Genomic DNA, 20,967 nt, shown 5'->3' on the forward strand with positions numbered 1-20,967 from the left:
ACCGGTGTGAATGCGAATGTTGTCAAGGGTAGGCTGATCCAGCCATTATCTTAGTCTGCCTTTCCCCATTTCCCCAATTTATCCGGCTGTGGGGTTTGAGGGGTACATCGTAGTCATGTCACCAAGGGCCTGGGCCGGGGTGTGATAATCGCACCTACAGGAGTCTGTATGCCTACTTCTAATGTAGTATCTCACCAGTGTGAATGTCGTCAATAGCAAGCTGATCGGGCCATTTTGGTATACCCTTTCCTCGTTTCCTCCGCTTCTTCCAATTTATCCGGAGCCCCTGTGGATCCATCTGGATTTCATTTTCGTCTTATATCTCTGATGTTCGCAATGTGTTGCTGCTGTCTATTCTGCACTCCTCCCTTCCCCTACCTTTCCTCTCTCCAATATTGGCTTTTCAGGAAAGACATCCTTGACAAAGGAAAATGGTGGCTACCAAAGCGGCACCAGGCATCTATGATGCGGCTCTCCTTCGTCGTCAAGCCCTCATGGGCTCTAGTGGACCGCTGGCGCTGGTGAAGAACTTTAGGGTATTTCTTATTGCTTTATTTGCCTGCGTGGGTGGACTCCTTTACGGTATTCATCTCAGAGGATTATGTGGTATCGTACCCACTGATTTATTGCCCAGGTTACAACCAAGGAGTCTTCTCAGGTGTCTTAACTATGCCAGCCTTCCAGAATCACATGGGAAATTATGATTCAACAAGACCCCAAGATCAGTCTCGCAAAGGATGGCTGACATCGATCCTCGAACTCGGTGCTTGGGTCGGCACACTTCTTTCTGGCTTCATGGCCGAAACTGCATCAAGGAAGTACGGGATCTTGATAGCTACGGCCGTTTTCATTTTGGGTGTTGTCATCCAATCTACCGCTATCTCGTATGTGTTTACTTCAATCGCTCAAAATTTATGCTGATATAGGGAAGCGCCGGCCACAATTCCATCCTCAGTGGACGATTCATCACGTAAGCTTTCCCTCTTCTCTTGTCAAACACCGCTAAGTACCACCTAGAGGAATGGGCGTCGGCTCCCTGTCAATGATAGTCCCTATGTACAACGCCGAAGTGGCTCCTCCAGAGGTTCGTGGCTCCCTAATTGCACTCCAGCAACTCGCCATCTGTTTCGGAATCATGATCTCCTTCTGGATCGACTACGGCACCAATTACATTGGCGGAACCGGCTCTACGCAATCCGAAGCCGCATGGCTACTCCCTATCTGTTTACAATTGTTTCCGGCAGTGGTCTTGTTCGCGGGAATTTTATTCATGCCTTTCAGTCCGAGATGGTTGGTACATCATGACCGAGAAGACGAAGCGAGGAAAGTTCTCGCAAAACTCCGAGGGTTACCACTGGATCACGAACTCGTCGAGTTGGAGTTCTTGGAGATCAAAGCGCAGTCCCTCTTCGAGAAACGGACGGTGGCTGAGCACTGGCCTGCTCTGCGCGAACTCACGGCTTGGAACACCTTCAAGTTGCAGTTTGTGGCTATTGGGAGTTTGTTCCGGACCAAGGCTATGTTTAGACGTGTTATTGTGGCAACTGTGACAATGTTTTTCCAACAATGGTCGGGCGTGAATGCTATACTCTACTACGCTCCTTCCATCTTTGCATCTCTCGGCCTCTCCTCCAACACTATCTCGCTCCTTGCCACCGGGGTAGTCGGCATCGTCATGTTTCTTGCGACCATTCCCTCTGTGTTGTACATCGACAAAATAGGCCGCAAACCGATACTCACAGTCGGCGCAATCGGTATGGCGACCTGCCATATCATTATCTCCATCATCGTAGCTAGGGACCAGCATTCGTGGGGAACTCACAAAGGCGCAGGCTGGGCGGCTGTCGCTATGGTTTGGCTGTTCGTTATGCATTTCGGGTACAGCTAGGGACCATGCGCGTGGGTCATTGTCGCGGAGATCTGGCCGCTTTCCAACAGACCTTATGGAATCGCTTTAGGTGCATCTAGTAACTGGATGAACAATTTCATCGTTGGTCAAGTACATCTCCCCTGCCCCTTCAAATTCCTCCCTCTCCCCCGCCCCTTTCATCTCACCCACCCCATCTACTAATAAACTACAACCTAAACAGGTAACGCCAGATATGTTCTCCGGTATCACCTATGGCACCTATCTCGTCTTTGGTATCCTTACCTACATGGGCGCCGCCTTCGTCTGGTTCTTCGTCCCAGAGACGAAACGCCTCACGCTAGAAGAGATGGATGTTATCTTCGGCAGCCAGGGAACCGCCGAAGCGGATCTCGAGCGCATGCGTGATATCAATCGTGAGATAGGCTTGGACGCTCTCCTGACTGGCATCGGGGGAGCTGAAGGTGGCGGCGAAAAGAAGCAGGAGGGAAAGGAGACACATGTATTTGAGGAAGAGGAGAAGAGGGAGATGGTCGAGGGAAATCTCCATGTCGAGCGAAATGACGAGAAGGGTATGACATTGGATAATTGATTGCGGAAAGAGAGCTGTGGGTGTCCTTTTACTTTATTCGGAGTTAGCTTCTTGAGAGAAAAGGTTTCTGTGTCGGAAAATAAGTATGTGTATCTACCCTAAAGTATGTAGGTAAGATAGGGGATAGGTAGGGGGAGTATATAATCACGTGGAATACCCGATACTTCCATCCAATCCATTGACGGCATACCTTAGGTACTTCAGACAAAACCCCCTTCCTTTTCCTCTCATATAGTAAGTACGATGTATCAACCAAACTTCCTGAGCTCTTGCACTATATATATGTACCTAAGGTAAGATACCTTTAGTCTACATATTAGTACCTTACCTAAGCAGAAGCACTTGACATGAAAACCACGGTGCGATACGGAACAAAAGCTCTAATGAGATTTCATTCACTTTCTACAAGGTACTTTTGCTGCCTCGTGTAACGATACATCAGATGAAAAGTGAGCGGTGCGATGTGCAACAAAAGTATTTAATTCAGGCTGTATAATCCAACATCACTTTCCATGCATGCTTCACTCAAAGAAGATAAGGTACGTTAGTTCCAGCAAACGACTTCTATATTTTTTTCTTTCTAGATATCGAAATAACCCTCTATCTTACCCTTGCTCATGATACCACAAATCAGGTATCTCTAACGTATATCTGTCTGCCTTCTATTGCTTTTAGAACGATCCATCATGCATACATATAAAATAAATATTATACCATCTGGCAAGTTTCTTTTTTTTCCCGTCTCTCTCTTTTTCTTTTTTTTCTTCCCTCCTTCTCTCCTTCCTAAGGATTAATGATATGGTATGTAGATAGATAGATAGATAGAAAAGCCTGCTGGCCCATATATAGATAGGTACCTTATATGGTATCTCCGCCGGGGGTACATGGCGACGCTGAGAGAATAAAGATGAAGATGAAGATATCGACGCGCAAGGGATATTATGTTGGAGCTAACTATCGTCCCCTCCCACATCCCCCAATTAATCAGCATTTGAGCTCTCTATCTTCGCATCTTCTTCTGATACGCATCCATGCGGCTCCTCTTCTTCATCGGTTGCTCGTCTTCAGCATACCCGCCACTCCCGAACAGCGGGTAGCCGGCTGCCGCGCCGGGACCAAAATCCGGCGTCCCGCCCAGCGTCCCGAAGATGTCGCCGATGTAGTTCGTCGGCTTGACGCCCTTCTCGAAGACTTTGTCCCAGTCGCGCAGGATGCCATGGATAATGGGCGTGCCGGCCAGGTAGATGTTCTCGACGGCGGGCACGAAGCCGCCCTGGTCGGCGTAGAACAAGTTGTCGAGATCCGAGAGGCCTGGGTAGGGGCGGTCGAAGTCCGAGGCCGTGCGCATGAGGATGATGCGCGCGAAGTCGACGGTGCCGCGGATGGCGGCTCGGATCATGGCCTCGAGCGTTGCGTTGTCTTCCTGCGCCGTCATGCAGTACACGGCCGAGCCGTTCGTGAAGAGCGTCGTCGTGTTCTCGAAGGCTTCACCCAGGAGCTCTCCGGAGAAGTACACATCGCTGGTCGCGGTATCGCAGGTGATGATTCCCGGGGCTCTGACGGCGGCAGCGTAACGCGTCTCGCCGGCATCCGCGTAATGTGCACGGTAGGCTTGGGCCGCAGAGGAATCGTTCAGCTTGGCAGTCTTTGCAAAGCCAACGGCCAGATCGCGCAGTGCCTCATTGACCTCGAAGACTTCGGTTCCGTAGATGCTTCCAGGGTACTGGTCCGGTGCGTAGGCGCCTTGCGGCACATATCCCGTGGTGAAATTCTCCGGGATCTCTCGTGCGTCAAACTCGTATTGCAGCGCGACCTGAACCGCGTATTTGGACAGGGCAACATCAGCGAGGGTGCCCTGCTTTGGGTTGATGCCTGCGATTCCGGCGATCAGGAAGTATGTCTTGGTAAGGTCGAATAGCTTCGAGTGCATCAGAGCGCTGATGGTGGTAGCGGCATTGATTTCGGACTCGCCGGTTGTCAGCTGGCAGACGGAGCCATCGGCAAGACAGTGTGCCTGCGGGAAGAGGGGAGAGAAGCCGGGTACGGTGATATTTCGTGCGAGGAGGTTGCCAATTGAGCCAGGGGTTTCGGCGTTGGTGTACCAGATATCTGCTTCTGGGCTGAACTGGAGGGGGCTCTTAGTAAAAAGACTCGGGGTGGGAAGGAGGGGGCGCACCATGGAGATAATGAAGACCTTGGGAGTGATGACTTCGCAGTCTGAGTAGACTACATGGACATCTCGAACGACGACCAGGTTATCTTCGGATTTCTTCTCAACTACGGGAGACGCGGAGAGAAGGGTAGCTCCCGCAAGGAGAGATATAAGAGGGAACCTCATGTTGGGAGAAAAGATCTCTCAGTTACACCCACAATTGCAACCGCAACCACAAGCCAGAAATGACAATGGAAGGCAAGGCAATAAAAGATTGATCACGAGCAAAAGAGTGAGGTTGTACCCCAAGGGCAGAAAGGGAGGGGGAACGAAGGAGAGAGGAAGAGTGGGAAATGGGAAATGGAAGCCATGTTCGGGGGGGGTGGATGACGAGATAAATACGGAATCAGGACGCCGTCTCAATAATTGCCCGTGTGAGCCCTGAAGTGGAACCCTGTCGCTCCATGCAACTTCATCTCTGGACTTCCCCAAGCCGGCGTAGACTGCGTAGACTGCAGCGCGGGGGAGAAGGTCGTCTTTGTCTCGATGCTGCTTATCGTCCGTGTTTAGCCCAGGTACCAGGCACGAGTCGGTCAGGGATGCGCCATATCAAGATGCGAGATGCGAGGTCCAAGGCGCGGGGGAGAGTTGTCCGGCCCGAGGAGATCGATTCATCGACAACAAACTCAATAATCATTGCGGAACCACAGGACGAGCTGGATCTCTGATATTGAAATATTGAATTGATGTCAAATCATGGGCATCGGGCGTGGTACGAAGGTCCGAAGCAAGATCGGTCGGCTGCGCATGGTTGTACGGGCCCAGGGCTTCTCTCTGGAAGGATTCCCAGAACGGACCCCATGAGAATGCGGTTGTCCATTATTGCATTTATTGATATTCTTCTACTGTCGTAAATGATCTCATGGTTTTCCTATGTCCTCTCTCGTGGTCATCTATCTGCTCCGTAGTACATATAGAGGTGGATATGCACATATTTACAAGAGACTATAGACACACATCCAATAACTCTTTCCTATGTACTCCGTAACGCCTCTTCGAGAACAAGAACAAAAGAAAAGAAAACAACGGACAGCTCCGACTCTGCCCAGACTACTCCAGGCCCCACGAGATCCGCAGCAAAATCTGTCGTCTCCACTTCCCGTCAGATAACCCTTCCACCTTCCAGAACGAGTCGGATCTAAGATAAGTGAGAGAGAGCCTTGTCGTCTGCGTCCTGTAGCCTTGTAAAGATAAGGAGCGGGCTGTCAAACTTTTTTGATTCCTGGATCCTGAAACAAAGTGAAAAACTGAAATAAAACCACAAGAATGTGTTAGTCAATCAATCGATTAAATGAAGAGAATTTTTATACATTTTATATCCACATTACATACATACAGTACGAAGATGTATATAGATAGAAACCCATCTTCTTTCTACCTTATCTGCGAGATCCTGCACCCTCCCCCTCCATCCACCCCCTCCCTCCCAAATTCCAACACCGCGATCATGGGCCTTCCCGACTCCCTCTCCTCTCGGTCCCCTGGGAATCTCGGTCTCGCAGCGCCGGCTGCCCGCAGTACAGTAGTGAGTGATGCAGGTGCAGTATCTACGGGTAACCCTGCGCAGCATGTTTACCTAGGTACTACTGCAACCCTGCGAGCGGCTACGTGCAGGACACCGGCTCGATCCAGCTGGCGCTGAGATATATATAGGCATACGGAGTATACTACATGTAAGGTACAGATACCTAGATACAATACCCTGTATGGGGTAGAAGTGCGCTCTGGTTTGTGGTCGGGGTAGGAGTGGTATTTCGAGTCTAATAGATTGGGCCACGCTGGTCTTGGGAGTGAGAGGGTGCCAAGGCGGGGAGCGGAGAGGTTCTTGGTTACTTTGTGCTAGAGACTCGTCATCCTGCTATTACTGTACAGGTCACGGTTATGGTGGCTTCGTTCTGTGTGTTATTGTTTTCTTTCTTTCTTTCTCGTTTCTTGCTGAATTCCGGGAAACTCGTTCAAGCTGCCCATCCCATTTTCCATTTCCATTTCCATTTTTCACCCATGAGAACCATGCCACGACATGCCTACCCCCCCCCCCCCATTTCCATTTTCCATTTTCCACCCATGAGAACCATGACCTGCCTCAATCCCCCGCTCCCCCCAAGCCCAACCCAAAAAGCCCCCCATTTGAATCATGCAGTGCACCAACGCCATCAAAGCCAACGTGTGTTTAAGGAGTCGGCCAGCCCGACCATACAGCCAAAATTCAATGCAAGAGGGTACAATGATTGATGACCTTATCACGGTCAACCCTCACCATCACCCCAATGCCATTCTCTCTCAATGCACAACCTACCATCCAGCCTCAGCGCCCACCATAAAACCGCCAGATGAGCGGCCGCGAGTACTCCTCTCATTCTCCATCCAATTCTCGTCCTTAATGCGAGTTCCAACGCCGCAAGTGCCATGAGCGGATACCAGACGGTTTCTCTAGTCCCAGATGGTAGACAAGGTCTCGTGATTGAGAGAACTTTCACGAGGAAGATACCGAGTGCCGCAATTAGTTGGACCATTTCAAGATTGAGGGCTAACCAGGAGAAGAGGTAGTGCTTGTAGAGGTCGAGGCGGGTTCTGATTGCTGAGAAGGTGGTGGAGGGCGGTGGCATGAGGAGGGGTGTTAGGGCTGCCGGGCCTTGTGGAGAGTTCGGATGCGGGTTCTTCTGGGGTTCGAGGGTTAACTGCGTTTCCGGTGTTGGCAATAGGGAGGGGACGTCTGAGGCGTCTTCGATATATGCACCTGAGCGAATACGCTTCATCGGCTCTACATACTGTCAGTACCCTTCGGACCAAAAAAGCGTTTCGAAATACCATTGCTAGGCGTCCCGGAAGAAATAGGAGCCTCAACAGATTGAATTATTCTTCCACCAATATCTCCAGTACTCCCATTTCTATTCTTCGGAGGAGGATCGAGCCCTTTCCCTGTTTGAATAGCCTGGATAATTTCATGCGTACTGGGTCGATCCGCTGGATCAATAGATAATAATCTTTTCAGGAAAGTATAGAGTTGATTCGGTAACTCAGGTCGTTCTCGTCGCTCATCATGGAAGCCTGACCAATTGCTAATTTCGGCCCTCAGCAAATCAACATCCTCGTATTCCTCTTGAATGCTATTAGCACTGCTGTAGGGCAGTCGTCCGAAGCACATGAAGTATAAAATCATCCCCAAACTGAAGATGTCTGATTTTGTCGTAAAGTTCCCATAACGGCCGAACTGGTCTTGCTTGAGAACTTCAGGGGCGCAATACGATATTGTCCCTGTGGCTCCTGTCGATTTCCGAGCTGCATTCTCAGGTTGTACCTCTCCGAAGTCACTAATCAAACATCGCAAGTCGTTCCCATCTCTGTGGAGAAGACAGTTGCTCGGCTTAAGATCGCGATGGATGTAGTTTGAGGCATGGAGATGTGCTAGGCCTGACGTAATGTCTTTGAAGAATGAGTAGATTTCTTCGAAAGGCAGCTTTCTCTGTGGCGGCTTAAGGTCGCCCAGCCGCTCAGATTGCCCCTTTGACCTTCTCCGCATTTGCTCCTTCAGATGCTCCTTTGTATTCGCAGGCACGGCAGGTCCAGTAACGTACTGTAACAAATCTCCCGAGTTGCAGTATTGTTGTAGAATGAATGCACATGGTACCGAGGGGCCAAATCGATTGAGCTGAACATCTTCAAGCCAGACGTGCCGGTAGGACACAAGGTTTGGATGAGATAACCCTTGGAGTAGTTGTACTTCAATGAGAACTGTTACACATTAGCCTCGAGTCTCTATCTCCACCTGAGGTATTACCTTTCTCCAGCCACGCATGGTCGTCTCCGACGGGAACTCTCTTGCAAGCAAACTGACCTATACCAATTAGCATTTCCCACGCAATCTCCATCCAAAACCATACCGAGACAAACACTGTCCAATTCATGCCTCACCAACAACACGACTCCCTTCCCGCCTCTTCCCAGCTCCTTCTCGATGATGAAGAATCTCTTGAAATAATCGGGACTAAATGCATCCTTCTTGATACTATTTGCCGCCTCAGGATCCGGCGTGCTCGTCACGAACTCTGCATCCGTCACGGAACTACCCAGGCTGATGGGCGTAGAAGGAAATGCTGGTTCTACCAGTCTACGAATCGGACTTGAAGGTGGCACATCGGTTCGGACGTTGGTATCATGAAGCATGCGAAAGTATTCGGGAGAAATAAAGTGTGTGGGTCGGCGATGGGGAGAGGACTGCCGTTCGGGCGATGCATCGCGAAAGGGACGGTGGCAAGTAGGACAAGAGGAGGAGGAGGAGGCACCCGTGCCGCGGAGGCTCAGTTGCTGGGTTTGGGGATCGCGGATGACTATGGTATCGTCATAGCAGCTGGGCGAAGCTTTCATCAGTGGCGCCTTTCATATGTGTTGTGCTATTGTGGAGGAGATGAACTCACAGGACGATATCTCGACTGTCGCGCGATGAATATGGAACGAGCGACATGCTGAGATCAGACACTCAGAAGCGGGTAAGGTATCATGGCAATGTTCTTGCTTTCTCAAATCCCCTTACCCGGATTGTGAGTGGCGTGTTGTGTTTGTGTTGTAGGTATTGTGGAATGATGGTTTAGGTAACATGGTGTTTAGCTGTCATTGTTTTTGCCTTTTGCCATTCATTGCCATTGTCAGACAAAGCTTTCCCCACATTCTGCCCAAGATCCGCGAGGGGTTACCGCTCTTAGGCCTTTTACTAGGTTGTTTACGCTATGACACTTATCAATGCTCCATACCTTAGGTAAATATCAAGGCCCAATATCAAATATCAACGTCGTCTCCAAGTCATGAACGCTGATAACTCCCGAGACCAAGTTATGCGGAAGCCAGCTCGGGTCCCACCAATTTACGATTGAATACAAGTATTCTTCTGCCATGTCAAAGCATATATAGACCGCTCCTCAGAAGTTATCTGCCTTGGTCATTATTCAAAGGTTCCAAACAAAGTCTCAGCCATTCAAATCTCCAAAATGCCTCAGATATCCCCATTGCTTTGTCGCGTTCAGAGGGCTGTTCCATCATGCATCGCTTTCTTACCTCTCACGTCTACCGTCATGATTCTTAAAATCTTTCAATAGCATTTCTGGATTAATACTTTTTTGTGGCATTACTACGTACGTTCTCCCAATGTACCCGGGAAGAAGGATCGCCAATGGCGCCTCTTGGCCGTCGTACTGGATGAACCCCTCTTCATTTCTCGTTTCCCGACCTCGCCATTCCTTACACAGTGTCTCCCTTATTCTCTGTACAATGCATGAGACCTGCTCGAACCGTTAAGCATCCCCTATGCAAATGGTTCGATGGCTGCAAGCGGTAAATGACGAGCGCCCTAACAAACATTTTGTCGCATGCGCCAATGGCTGACCTCTGGAATGGATGCAAACCAAACAGCGGCGATGTGCCGATGATTCGCAGGGTTCAGGATTCACACAAAGTAGATGAGGTTGAAAACAGCTTCACGTCCATTTGTTAATCGAGGGCCCGGATTAGAGTTTACGGTTTGTTTGGCCTGCTCACCGATGGCTCGAGGATTGAAAACAGCTCAGCAGTTGTACCCTTCCAACCCTCTCTCTAGAGTGGATTTCTTTTGAGTCCAATTGCAAAGGAATGCATTCCGGCAGTTTTCCAAGACCAAGTCCAGGAATGCTCCACATACTTTTCCTTTCCTTTGTTCTTTGTTCTTGCCCCCTCTCTTATTGTCGGCAGCTCTTCTCTTCATCCACTTTCACTACGTACCCAATTGATCATGGCGGAACGTCCAGAAATTGGCGTTGGAAGCAGCACGGCTCCTCGTGGCACGAAACGGCAGGCTGAAGGACCTGATGAGGCCCCAAATCCAAACAAACCATTTCATCTTTCCCCTCGCCCAGAACACGATACGCCGTCAAACGCTCGCGCAGAAGGTGAAACTACCATACAGACAGCACCAGTTCAGACTCACAACCTTCCACTTAGTCAGGATGCAATCATCAGACTCCAGGCAAATTATATAGATGATGCGCATGCTTCAAAGCAGGAAGAAGCGGAACGGGAGGCTTTCAGAAATTCGAATCGCAAACTTAGATGGAATCTGAATATCGACCCAAACGACGACGAGTGGAAGTCTGAACGAGCGAAATTTCGAAAGCTACTTGCTACTGGATCCGTTGCCAGCGTTCTTGAAGCCGAATTTGACGAAGGCCAGAAGCTTTTGTTAATCCCTCCTTTCAGCTCTGGCTCTCTGTTACAAGTTCAGCTTGAGAACACTAGGGATTATAGAGCCTTCTTTGAACGTGGTGCGAGGTTCAATGGTGTAAGTAATAACCTCGCAACAAAATTGACCATGTTGAAGTTTGGGCTTCCCGTCGAACCGGTGACACTCAAAAACATTGAGAGGTGCGGCAATGATGCCGATGAGGATGATCCACCCGACGACCCGGAGGGGGTGCCCAGGGTTCAACGAATCATGTACAGCGAGAAGCCTTTGCAATTCCTGGATTCATATCATGAGAGGAGCTATGGCTATCCTATACTGCGTAGTAAGTCTCCATATGCCGTTAACCCCCTAGCTCAGAGTTTTAACAAAACCAGGACCAAAACCCGCATATCAACAACCACGCGTTGAAATAGGTGGAAATAATGCCGACGCACATGCAGCTCCCAGCCAGCATCGTCAAAACCATCCTATATTTCCAGGGCCCTCAAGGGTAGTCATGCGTGGTGGCGCTGGGCATATAGAAGAGAACGAAACTGACGAGTGGCGATTCATATATGGTAAAGACGGCAGCAAGAAACTTGTGGAAAACGACCTCTTCTCTTTTGTGAACAGTTTATTGGATCTCGCTGGCAATGAGGAGGGAGTGCAGGAGTATCATATTGACATATACAGCAATAAGGATAAGGCAAACCCGGACAAGAAATACAACAAGACAGTCGATATAACCATTACCAATATGAGACAAAAATGGCAGGACCCCATAAAGGATTTATTGTTCCATGAAACGCATGATTGGATACTTCGCCTGCGAGAAGATCATCCGAAAACTGGCCCGAAACCATACTTTAGAGTGCCAGACTCTAAACCAGAATCAGCTCCAGCCAAGAAGCCTACAAAGGGAACTATATACGGATATCTTGGAAAGCTTGAGGTTGAGAACACTAGAGATTCTGTTCTTCGCGCGGCACTCCTACTCACCGGTCAATATCCACCCGATGAAAAGAATCCTACCTGGAATTTTGACCTTGATATTCCCGGTGGACAATCCGGAAAGCGAATAGCTTTTTCCATGATTCCAGCAAACTGGGCATTTCTATACTCTAAGAGCGTCTTGCCTCTCTTTGAAAAGGCTGAACCATGGTGGGTGTTTGTTCGACGTGGTGGGATGACTTCCACTCCATTGGAGCCAGTACAGCCAATGAAAAACCTCGTCCAGATTAGTTTGGAAGGTCATGGTACTGCTTATTGGAAGATCCCATCAGATCAGAAAATGTTAGAAGACTGTGGTATTAATCAAATTCAACCGGGCTTCGTCAGAGCCATGCGACTGCTGTACCCCGAGGAACCTCGACCAAAGGAAAACATCTACGTTGGTGGTTCCTGTGTAGGAACCGGCGTGTGGGAGTGTGCGACCAACGATCTTTGGGGCCAAGTTAAGAAGATTGCGAAAGATCCTACTGGTATCCTTGAATTCAAAGTCGATTCCCGTCATTCAGATCCTCGCGGCAAGGATCAGGAGCGCAACCCGAACCATACCGTCATCCGAATGGCTGGCAGTCACTACCTGGCAAGTGTAGGTCCTGGGGATTGGGCTAAAATGATTCAAGTGATCGATGCTATGTCGAATAAGCTTTGTGGGGGAGGGAGACCGGCCTCATTCAGGATCTGGGTTAATGCACAAGCACGGGAGCAGAATGGACGCTCATCTGTCATTAACTACGTGCCTACTGAAGGGGCAATCGACGGCTTGAAGACTTTCTTCGGTGACTGGCCGCAGAGTGATACCATATGGTTTCGCCCTGAATGGAACAAGTTCGAAATTGTCGATATAGAAGTCGCAAACCGTACCACCCGGTGGGATGCTCGGGCAGATCCATCCTTGAAGAGTTTCAGAGAAGCTCTCAAAAATCTTTGGAATGATCCCGCGTCCTACACTTCATTCTCCCTCGTAGAACTCCAGTCAGGAAATCGCGGAAAGTCCAAGTACATTGTCACACAAAAAACGACAGAGAAGGAATGGCGACTTTATGTGTATGATTGGTTCCATGGAAGCCGCCTTGCAGTGAAGAGGAATATCAAGACTGATTACAGTAGGTAACAAAACATATCTTACATTATTGGTTACTGACTTATATCGTAGCACTTGATGAGGCCGATGAGTGGGGTCTCCTATCAACGTCTCAACAAAGGCCAATACAACACCGAACACGATTACAAGATTCCGGATCAGCAGCCTTACCGACAGGATCCTCCCACGCTGGTAGTAATAATCCTCCTAAGATCCCCGAGTTCAATAAACCAAGGATCTTGAAACCCACGGCGGGAAAGGCCAAGGTTCAAAAATGGGCATCCTGGATGGCCAATGAAAGCTATCTGAATGGATTGCAACGACAATCCTATATCAAAGATCAGTCAGTTATTATCCCAGGAAAACAACCAGCTGCACCTATATACGGGCCAAGCCGTGAGCTTCAGATCAAAGTTGGCCCCTCCCTCCCGACGGTTTATGCGCAGCGCCTTACCCCCACCGACATTGATCAATTACTCGAGGAGAACCAAAACCTGCGAAACAAGGTGTTGGATCGGATGTGGTCTTGCCCTATTTGTGATGTGGCGCTCAATCATCACGACAATGACAAGATTCGGGAACACGGCGAGGAACACATCAAGCAGATGGAAGAAGCTGGTCAATGCCCATGGTGTGAAAATACGAACTGGGCCTTTATGACTAGAGATCAAAAACAACACCACTTCCAACAACATATGTCTATGGAACAAACCGACCAGATTCGTAAATTTTGGAAGCAGATTCAATGCCCAGCGTGCGATATCGATTTCACAGGGATGACTCCAGAGGTCATCATCAAGCATTGTTTGAAGCATAATCCAAACGTAGTTCAGTACTGCGATAAGTGTGGACTTCATGAGGCAGCTTGCACCGAAGGAGAGTTGATACATCACCGAAAGACTTGCCGCGAAGCGCCGGACTGGAAGGAAGGTGACCCGCTGCCTACTTTTTGCGAGTTTTGTGGTAAGGATACTTCAACTCAGACCGAGGCAGAGCTGTTATTGCATGAGAGGGACTGCCTGAACATCCCAAGGGCGAACTTTGAAAGATTCTGTACTAAATGCGGGTTAGATATCAGCATCCTCAATAATCGGGACTTGGCGGGCCACGACTCTCGCTGCAGAGCACCAAGGGGTCATAGAAAGAGATTTTGTGCCAGATGTGGGACGAACCTCACGGGGCTGGACGAAACCGGAAAGTTTCGTCATGGAGAGACCTGTCACCTCGACGAGCCAGCAATATCAATAGGATACGACGACAGATCCGCAGGTATGTCAATCTTCTATTTTTGAAATGCATTCGAGAAAGAGTGCCAGGAAATGGGCTCTTCTATTCTTCAAAACCTTATCCACTGCTGCACGTATATGAGCTGTATAGGGGCATATTGAGCTAATGGCAATCTAAATAGCTTTGAAGAAGCGGGAGAAACTTCTAGAGTCTAAGGAATTTAAACTCCAAAAACAGAAAGAATGGACCCAAAAAGAAGCCCTGAATCTGGATAATAAACACGAGCGGTTGAATGAAGCATGGGAAGAATTCAGAGCTGAGCGTCGAGCATTGAAGGACTCGCAGGCAGCGTCCCCGGATCAGAAAGTCTTTGGCAAATGTCCCATCGATGGATGTCAGCAGGAAATCGGGGCTATGACCAGAGAAGAAATGTTCGCCCATTTCGAGACCCATTCCAACTATGGAGGAGCCAAGCCATCAAAACCCTCTGCCACTGTGAGCGTGACGGATGAGCACAGAGCAACGGGAAAAGGAACTGTGACTAAGAAGCGCAAGCTGGTAGATGAGGGGGACAAAGAATGGCGTCCAGAACCTGCCAATAAGACAACGAAAGTATCTCCTAACTCGACTAAGAAGCAGAAGAAGAACGACGGGAAGGCGGGACCATCTCATGCAATGTCTTCGGATGAGTCTGACATTTCTGACTCTGCTGCGTTGAAGGCAGGAAGGCCGGAGCGTAAAAAGGCTATGAAGACAGAGAAGGAAGAATTGCAATCTTCGGCCCCAAAAAGCTCAAGAAAAAATGCAACGAAGAAATAGGGCGATGTTTCCTTGAACTGTTGGGAATTGTTTTCTTTCGCCTTTGGAGTTGCAATTTTGATTTCGAGTAACGTTTAATTTTCGTAGCCGTAATTTCGTAGGACTGAAATATCATCATTCATGGGTACTGAGAAGCTAATAATTCATGCAAGCTTCAGTTAAGGCATTCAAATCGCCAGCAAATCCAACATTCTGTAATTGAGGTGGTGTGATGTAAATTGTGAAAGGGCGACGGGGTGGGAGACGAGGCTGGAACATCTTCGCTGCCTCGCCAAAAATTTCTCCAGGCTTCAAATCAGCATAGTCAATAGACGATTTCCAGCCATTGAGCAAGGCAGTGACAGCAGAGATGTTCGAGAACCTCTGTACTCTCCCGCTCTCCTCTGAGCTCTTCGCTCAATCTCTCCACCCTACGGAGCCCATCCTCGCAGTCGGGTTATCAGGCGGGCATGTACAATCATTCCGTCTTCCTCCCGTAGCTGGCAACGCCGACGAGGAGGAGGATGGCGACACGAGCGTACTCTCCACCGGCACCAGCACGATAGAGACCGAGTGGCGTACACGGAGGCATAAAGGCAGCTGCCGCACACTCGCATATAGCGGTGATGGGGAATGTAGGTCGAATCCAATAATTTTGATAATCTGCAGAGCTCGCTGCATGAATGCTAACTGCGCGCAGTCCTGTACTCAGCGGGCACCGACAGCCTGCTCAAAGTCGCCTCTTCCAACACCGGGCAGGTGGTTTCGAAAATCCTGATCCCTTTCGACCCATCGACTTCTGGAGCTGACGCCCCGACGGTCCTGCATCCCCTCTCTCCGCAGACGCTCCTGCTCGCGACCGATTCCTCGGCGCTTCATCTCTACGATCTGCGCACGCCTTCCTCGTTCACGTCGGGCAAGCCGAGTCAGACGCACCACCCGCATGAAGACTACATCTCTTCTCTCACGCCGCTACCGCCTACGGAGCAGAGCACGAGCGGGTTTAGCAAACAATGGGTTACGACGGGGGGGACTACATTAGCTGTCACGGATCTCAGGAGAGGGGTCTTGGTCAAGAGTGAAGATCAAGAGGAGGAGCTGCTGAGCAGTGTATTTGTTGGAGGGTTACCTAGTAGACCTGGAAGGAGTAGGGGCCAGAAGGTGTTGGTAGGGAGTGGAAACGGCGTTCTGACGCTCTGGGAACGTGGCGTCTGGGACGATCAGGATGAGAGGATATATGTTGATACTGGCCGAGGCGGTGGAGAGAGTTTAGATTCGTTGGTGCTGATGCCCGAGGGGGTGGGCGATGGTTACAAGAATGTCGTGGTTGGCGTTGGGGATGGAACTGTTAGGATAGTGCGTTTGGGTCTAAACAAAGTTGTGGGAGAGCCGCTGAGGCATGACGAGGTGGAGGCTGTAGTTGCACTCGGGTTTGATGTTGAAGGGAGGTTGATTAGTGGAGGTGGAAGCACCGTGAAGGTCTGGCAGGAGAAGATGGATCTGGTTGACGAGGACGAAGATTCGGACGAGGAGACTGGTGCAGGGAAGAGGGCTCTGGGAGGGGACAGTGATGATAGTGATGCCGACGATAGCAGCGATGAGGAGGAAAGCCGAAAGCGACAGAAGAGACGGAAGAAGTCGAAAGGCAAAGACAAGCACGGTGGGAATGGGATTTTGGGATTCGAGGGCATGGAATGATACCTGTGGAGTATGGCTGAGGGGAATAAAAGTTATTGTCGAAGCATTGCTTCATGGGTTCGTTTTGCCTTGAAACCTGACTTCCTATCACTAATGCCACTCCTCAGTCACCCCCCTCGTTCTGTCTACTTCCAAAGCAAGAGCCGAATTATTTGCATTATCCTCTTTGAGACACTGGTACAAGGTATAAGTGAGGGTGACGATGTCGAGTTACCCTGAAATTCTGCGGCTGTTGAACAAGCCAGGAGAGTTCAGTTCTTCCTCCCCGAGAGATCCACCCGGAAATCTTCAGCCTCGTGGACAAGGCTGCGTCAATGCCACGGTCATACTGTCTAGGTACTAATGAATCCAAACAACCAGTGCATGCAGTATGGAATCAGACATTGGGAGATGATACTACACCTGTCTCCTCTCTTCTTGAGTGAACCTGTTCTACCGCGGCAAAAAGGACTTTTTTTGCTCGAGCAGCACCATCGCGGGTGAAGACTTGTCCATCGCGAGGCTGCAGCGCAAAGATGCCGGGGCCATTACCCGAGAACGGGGAGGAACGAAATTTCGACGTCAGGAAGACAGCCCACCAACCCACCCAACTTCACTAATAACCTTGCTACAAAGCCCCTCTCCCTCAATTAACCTCAACTGCAGAAATCCAAAAAGCATACAGAGCACCATGGAAGCATTCGAGTATAACGCAGCGCCCGCCCGCGTCATCTTCGGCAGCGGCACTCTCTCTAAGCTGTCAGCGGAAGTAGCTCGATTGAACGTCTCAGCGCCCCTCCTTCTCTCCACCCCGCAGCAGGTCGACCAAGCAACACACCTCAAAACCCTCCTCGATGGCAAAGTCGCGGGTATCTTCACCGAGGCGACCATGCACACGCCCTCGCACATCACCGAAAAGGCCCTTGAATATGCGAAATCAGTCAAGGCGGATGCGGTCATCTCGATAGGTGGCGGGTCAACCATCGGGCTCGGAAAGGCGATAAGCATTCGCACGGGTCTGCCACACATCTGCATCCCCACGACATACGCGGGGTCAGAAATGACGCCCATTCTCGGGGAGACGCAGGACGGGAAGAAGACGACGAGGAGCGATCCCAAGATCCTGCCCGGCACCGTCATCTACGATGTTGATCTGACCATGACCCTCCCCGCCAGCATGAGTGCCACCAGCGGTGTCAACGCCATCGCACACGCTGGTAAATAAGCACCCCGCTCCCCTGAAAACCCCCCGCACACCCTTTACTAACCATGGCCCAACAGTCGAAGCTCTCTACGCCCGCAACACCAACCCGATCATCTCCCTCCTCGCACTCGAAGGCACCCAAGCCCTCGCCTCCTCCCTCCCCGACATCGTCGCGTCCCCCTCCTCTGTGCCCGCGCGCCAGAAAGCCCTCTACGGCGCCTGGCTCTGCGGCACCTGTCTCGGCGCCGTCGGCATGTCTCTGCACCACAAGCTCTGCCACACCCTCGGCGGCTCCTTCAACATGCCGCACGCCGAAACCCACACCATCATCCTCCCGCACGCCCTAGCCTACAACGCGCCCCAGATCCCCGAAGTGATGGCCAAGCTGGCCGCCGTGCTGCCCGGCAGCGACGGCGACGCTATCAAGGGCCTGAATATCCTGCTGGAGCGCCTGCAGGTCAAGCGCGGCCTGAAGGATTTCGGCTTCAAGGAGGAGGACGTCGACAAGGCGGCCGAGATCGCGGTTAGTAACCCGTACTGGAACCCGAGAGCCGTTGAGAAGGAGCCCTTGAGGGAATTGTTAAGGAGGGCGTGGGCGGGCGAGCCGGCGAGGGCCGATCTGTAGGTAGAATAGATAGGTAAATAACAAATCTCAATCCCGGACAGGGGAAAGAACAAATACGAAAAAGAATTTTGCGTAGAAAGAAAATCGTTGAGCTTTGATAGTGTTTCGCAATGCTTCTTAGTAGTACATCTTCATTCCACTTATAATATAGCCAAGTAGCTACCAAACCCCCTTTTTCGTTTTTTTCTTTACCCCAAAATAAAAGGGGGATGCCGATTATGATTTAGCGAGGAGGGGGGGCGTCCCCCCTTTTTGTTTCTTAGCGAATCATTTAAGTCAGCATACGAGTAACAGAACTGGCGTGCTCTTTTCGTGATGTTAGGAGAGAGCTTTCTTTTTTTTTTGCTATCAAAGGATTATTGCGTTTCTGATTCTCTCATTTTTTTTCAATGTGGTCTGAAAATAGGTATGGGGAATTTACTTTACTTTACTATTCTGTACTGTGTACGTAGAGAGAAAGAAGGGATTTCCACGAAATAAATCGAAACGAAATAAAATATGTAAAACGCCATCATCCGAGGTATAAACCCAGGTTTCCCCTCCGCCGTGGCCGTAACGCCGGTATCGTGATATATCCGACTCATTATTCTTCCTTTTTTCGCGTTATATAACCATCCAATCGCTCCGTTTCCCTTCCGCGTTCGTTTCTCAGTTTAATTTGTGAAAAGCACCCAAGCTCCGAAATAGATAAGATAGAGAACAGAAAATCGAGGGTTAGACGTAGGCGTGGCTCCTCCTCGAGTGACCGCTCCGGTGGCTGCGATGGCTGCCGCTCCTCCTCTGGCTGTGCCTCGAGCGGTGCGTCTCCGTCACGACGACCTTCTCGTCGCGATCGACGCGGCGGCGACCAACTAGCATGGCTAAGAAGCTGGTGAAGAAGAAGAAGATGCAGTTCATGATGGCGAAGGCGAAGGAGGCTTTCAACATCGTGCATGTCTTGCTGGCGCTGACGGTGATGCCCGTGACGGTGGCGCTAAAGTCGCCGAAGGTGATGGCGTAGGGCCCCGTGGAGTCGATGTTGACGCAGCTCTGGTGCGAGACGAAACGCAGCTCGTAGGCGCTGGCAATGAGGGCACCGACGAAGCACAGGTCGATGAAGGAGACAAAGAGCGCGTTTGATTTCGAGCGGTGGTAGGAGAAGAGCGTGAAGATGGCCCAGGCGGCGGCGAGGACAGAGACGATGAAGAGGACGAGGATGTAGTCGGGTGTCAAGGAATTGTGGGAGGAGTAGATGTGGACAAACCAGGCGAGCATGCTGAGAGTCGGGATCTGTGAGAGGGAGGTTAGTTGAGATTGGGGATTTGGTGAGGGGAGATGGTATGTACCAGAGTGATGATCTCGAGGAAGCGCCAGAAGGCGAAGAAGATTCCGAAGAGCATCTTGATGGGTGTGTGATCGTAATGTCTTCAGGAGATAAAGAAGAAGTGTTGTGCGACGAGCGCTGTAGTAGTGCAATACTCGAGGGCTTATATGCGACGCAGAGAACTTGGGCGCAAGGCGAGTGAGCGACGAAGCTCTCACCGTCGATGCCGAGTTAGATGTCGATGCGCCAGCAACGCACGACTTGAATATTGTTATATCAGATGGCTGATAATGCACTCGAGTCGTATCCCTGCTCTGTGCGACCGATGCTCTGATTGTTTGCGTGCCTGCGCCGGGAATTGTTCCCGATCGGCGAGGAGCCTCGCACAGGACTCGAGGACTCGAGGCTATCAATATCGCCAATGACGCCGATGAGGATCTTCTTCCTCCCAAAGAAGCTCACTTAAGTGCTGGGTGAGAGACGCGGAGAGGGAGAGCAGTGAGCAGAGAGAAAAGAGAGAGGGCAGAAAGATCTACGAGATAAGAAAACGAAGACAGAGCGGTGGCTGGCTGATGGGCAAACGGACGAATGATACTTGTCTTGCGGGAACAGCAGGGACCTGTTGGAGATGCAGCATGGCCTCCTCTTTATGATTCTTGTTTGCCATGGCTGGCCCGTTGGTCGTTGTTGTGCAGAAATGGAGGGGCTGGATGCACCAAGGGCCTTTGGAGAGCGAAAAGGAGGGGGGCTGGGCGCGGCTATTCTGCCTATGGCTTGGACGTACCTGTTCGCGAGTCATGAGGCAGGTCTGTGGGCAGAAGAAAAAAAAAATTGGGATCATATATGAGGTTATATATCAGAGATAGGAGAGCAAATCAATATCGTGGTGTTGTTGAAGAATCAAGGACCCCATGGGGATGGCTTGGTCAGTCATGTGATATGGCGGCCCCTCGGAGCGACCCGTTCCGAACCCCGAGCCTTAGGTAAGCCAAGGTACGCTTCCAAGGCCAAAGGGAGCAACGATTAGGTACGATGAACAGGTATTGAAATCGAAGAGAACGGATTATTCATGTGATAATATTACAACATCCCATTCACTTATCGAATCCGGCCTCTCCATACGAAGACCGGAAAGCCTCTGATATAACAAACGGACGTGCCGCCATGCTGTGCGCCTATTTTGGGA

General features: G+C 50.4%; 8 protein-coding genes across 8 annotated transcripts; 5 read left to right on the forward strand and 3 right to left on the reverse strand.

Annotated features, from left to right (window-relative positions):
* Nucleotides 1–431: 431 nt before the first annotated feature.
* On the forward strand, nt 432–2,459 carry M430DRAFT_51875 (hypothetical protein; the record flags this gene model as incomplete). Its single annotated transcript, XM_024868263.1, has 6 exons — nt 432–582; nt 635–884; nt 932–970; nt 1,018–1,852; nt 1,889–1,999; nt 2,091–2,459. 6 exons carry the CDS (start codon nt 432–434, stop codon nt 2,457–2,459), a joined length of 1,755 nt encoding a protein of 584 aa, XP_024719863.1.
* A 550-nt stretch (nt 2,460–3,009) lies between these two features.
* Nucleotides 3,010–5,293, reverse strand: M430DRAFT_124100 (hypothetical protein). Its single transcript, XM_024861901.1, has 2 exons — nt 4,636–5,293; nt 3,010–4,584 (listed from the first exon to the last, which is right to left on the reverse strand). The coding sequence occupies exons 1-2, from the start codon at nt 4,795–4,797 to the stop codon at nt 3,460–3,462; spliced, it is 1,287 nt and encodes a 428-aa protein (XP_024719864.1). The 5' UTR covers nt 4,798–5,293; the 3' UTR covers nt 3,010–3,459.
* A 1,415-nt stretch (nt 5,294–6,708) lies between these two features.
* On the reverse strand, nt 6,709–9,277 carry M430DRAFT_35966 (hypothetical protein). The gene is made up of 5 exons (XM_024866843.1): nt 9,087–9,277; nt 8,553–9,019; nt 8,450–8,506; nt 7,480–8,403; nt 6,709–7,432 (listed from the first exon to the last, which is right to left on the reverse strand). The coding sequence occupies exons 1-5, from the start codon at nt 9,131–9,133 to the stop codon at nt 6,918–6,920; spliced, it is 2,010 nt and encodes a 669-aa protein (XP_024719865.1). The 5' UTR covers nt 9,134–9,277; the 3' UTR covers nt 6,709–6,917.
* A 2,839-nt stretch (nt 9,278–12,116) lies between these two features.
* Nucleotides 12,117–15,256, forward strand: M430DRAFT_258865 (hypothetical protein). The gene is made up of 5 exons (XM_024865313.1): nt 12,117–12,969; nt 13,020–13,910; nt 14,019–14,216; nt 14,356–15,060; nt 15,152–15,256. The coding sequence occupies exons 1-4, from the start codon at nt 12,150–12,152 to the stop codon at nt 14,991–14,993; spliced, it is 2,547 nt and encodes an 848-aa protein (XP_024719866.1). The 5' UTR covers nt 12,117–12,149; the 3' UTR covers nt 14,994–15,060; nt 15,152–15,256.
* An 86-nt stretch (nt 15,257–15,342) lies between these two features.
* M430DRAFT_104371 (hypothetical protein) lies at nt 15,343–16,670 on the forward strand (the record flags this gene model as incomplete). The annotated part of the gene is made up of 2 exons (XM_024860923.1): nt 15,343–15,607; nt 15,673–16,670. 2 exons carry the CDS (start codon nt 15,343–15,345, stop codon nt 16,668–16,670), a joined length of 1,263 nt encoding a protein of 420 aa, XP_024719867.1.
* A 670-nt stretch (nt 16,671–17,340) lies between these two features.
* On the forward strand, nt 17,341–18,478 carry M430DRAFT_104788 (hypothetical protein; the record flags this gene model as incomplete). Its single annotated transcript, XM_024860953.1, has 2 exons — nt 17,341–17,866; nt 17,931–18,478. The coding sequence occupies 2 exons, from the start codon at nt 17,341–17,343 to the stop codon at nt 18,476–18,478; spliced, it is 1,074 nt and encodes a 357-aa protein (XP_024719868.1).
* Nucleotides 18,479–19,192: 714 nt separating this feature from the next.
* Nucleotides 19,193–19,857, reverse strand: M430DRAFT_104258 (hypothetical protein; the record flags this gene model as incomplete). Its single annotated transcript, XM_024860915.1, has 2 exons — nt 19,193–19,747; nt 19,804–19,857. The coding sequence occupies 2 exons, from the start codon at nt 19,855–19,857 to the stop codon at nt 19,193–19,195; spliced, it is 609 nt and encodes a 202-aa protein (XP_024719869.1).
* M430DRAFT_258861 (hypothetical protein) lies at nt 19,788–20,259 on the forward strand. The gene has a single exon (XM_024865312.1). It carries the CDS (start codon nt 19,949–19,951, stop codon nt 20,204–20,206), a length of 258 nt encoding a protein of 85 aa, XP_024719870.1. The 5' UTR covers nt 19,788–19,948; the 3' UTR covers nt 20,207–20,259.
* Nucleotides 20,260–20,967: the final 708 nt, after the last annotated feature.

The sequence above is a fragment of the Amorphotheca resinae genome, assembly GCF_003019875.1.
Source record: "Amorphotheca resinae ATCC 22711 unplaced genomic scaffold M430scaffold_8, whole genome shotgun sequence".
NCBI classification, from domain to species: Eukaryota; Fungi; Ascomycota; class Leotiomycetes; order Helotiales; family Amorphothecaceae; genus Amorphotheca; species Amorphotheca resinae.

What these genes read in the sequence shown, in the direction of transcription:
- M430DRAFT_124100 (XM_024861901.1), bottom strand. Translation starts at nt 4,797, where the DNA reads ATGAGGTTCCCTCTTATATCTCTCCTTGCGGGAGCTACCCTTCTCTCC. An exon ending in AGGTCTTCATTATCTCCATG is followed by an intron (nt 4,585 to 4,635) that starts GTGCGCCCCCTC and finishes AGCCCCCTCCAG; the next exon opens with TTCAGCCCAGAAGCAGATAT.
- M430DRAFT_35966 (XM_024866843.1), bottom strand. Translation starts at nt 9,133, where the DNA reads ATGTCGCTCGTTCCATATTCATCGCGCGACAGTCGAGATATCGTCCT. An exon ending in CCATGCGTGGCTGGAGAAAG is followed by an intron (nt 8,404 to 8,449) that starts GTAATACCTCAG and finishes AATGTGTAACAG; the next exon opens with TTCTCATTGAAGTACAACTA. An exon ending in TTCCGGGACGCCTAGCAATG is followed by an intron (nt 7,433 to 7,479) that starts GTATTTCGAAAC and finishes GACAGTATGTAG; the next exon opens with AGCCGATGAAGCGTATTCGC.
- M430DRAFT_258865 (XM_024865313.1), top strand. Translation starts at nt 12,150, where the DNA reads ATGTTAGAAGACTGTGGTATTAATCAAATTCAACCGGGCTTCGTCAGA. An exon ending in GAATATCAAGACTGATTACA is followed by an intron (nt 12,970 to 13,019) that starts GTAGGTAACAAA and finishes CTTATATCGTAG; the next exon opens with CACTTGATGAGGCCGATGAG. An exon ending in TACTTTTTGCGAGTTTTGTG is followed by an intron (nt 13,911 to 14,018) that starts GTAAGGATACTT and finishes AATGCGGGTTAG; the next exon opens with ATATCAGCATCCTCAATAAT.
- M430DRAFT_258861 (XM_024865312.1), top strand. Translation starts at nt 19,949, where the DNA reads ATGCGACGCAGAGAACTTGGGCGCAAGGCGAGTGAGCGACGAAGCTCT.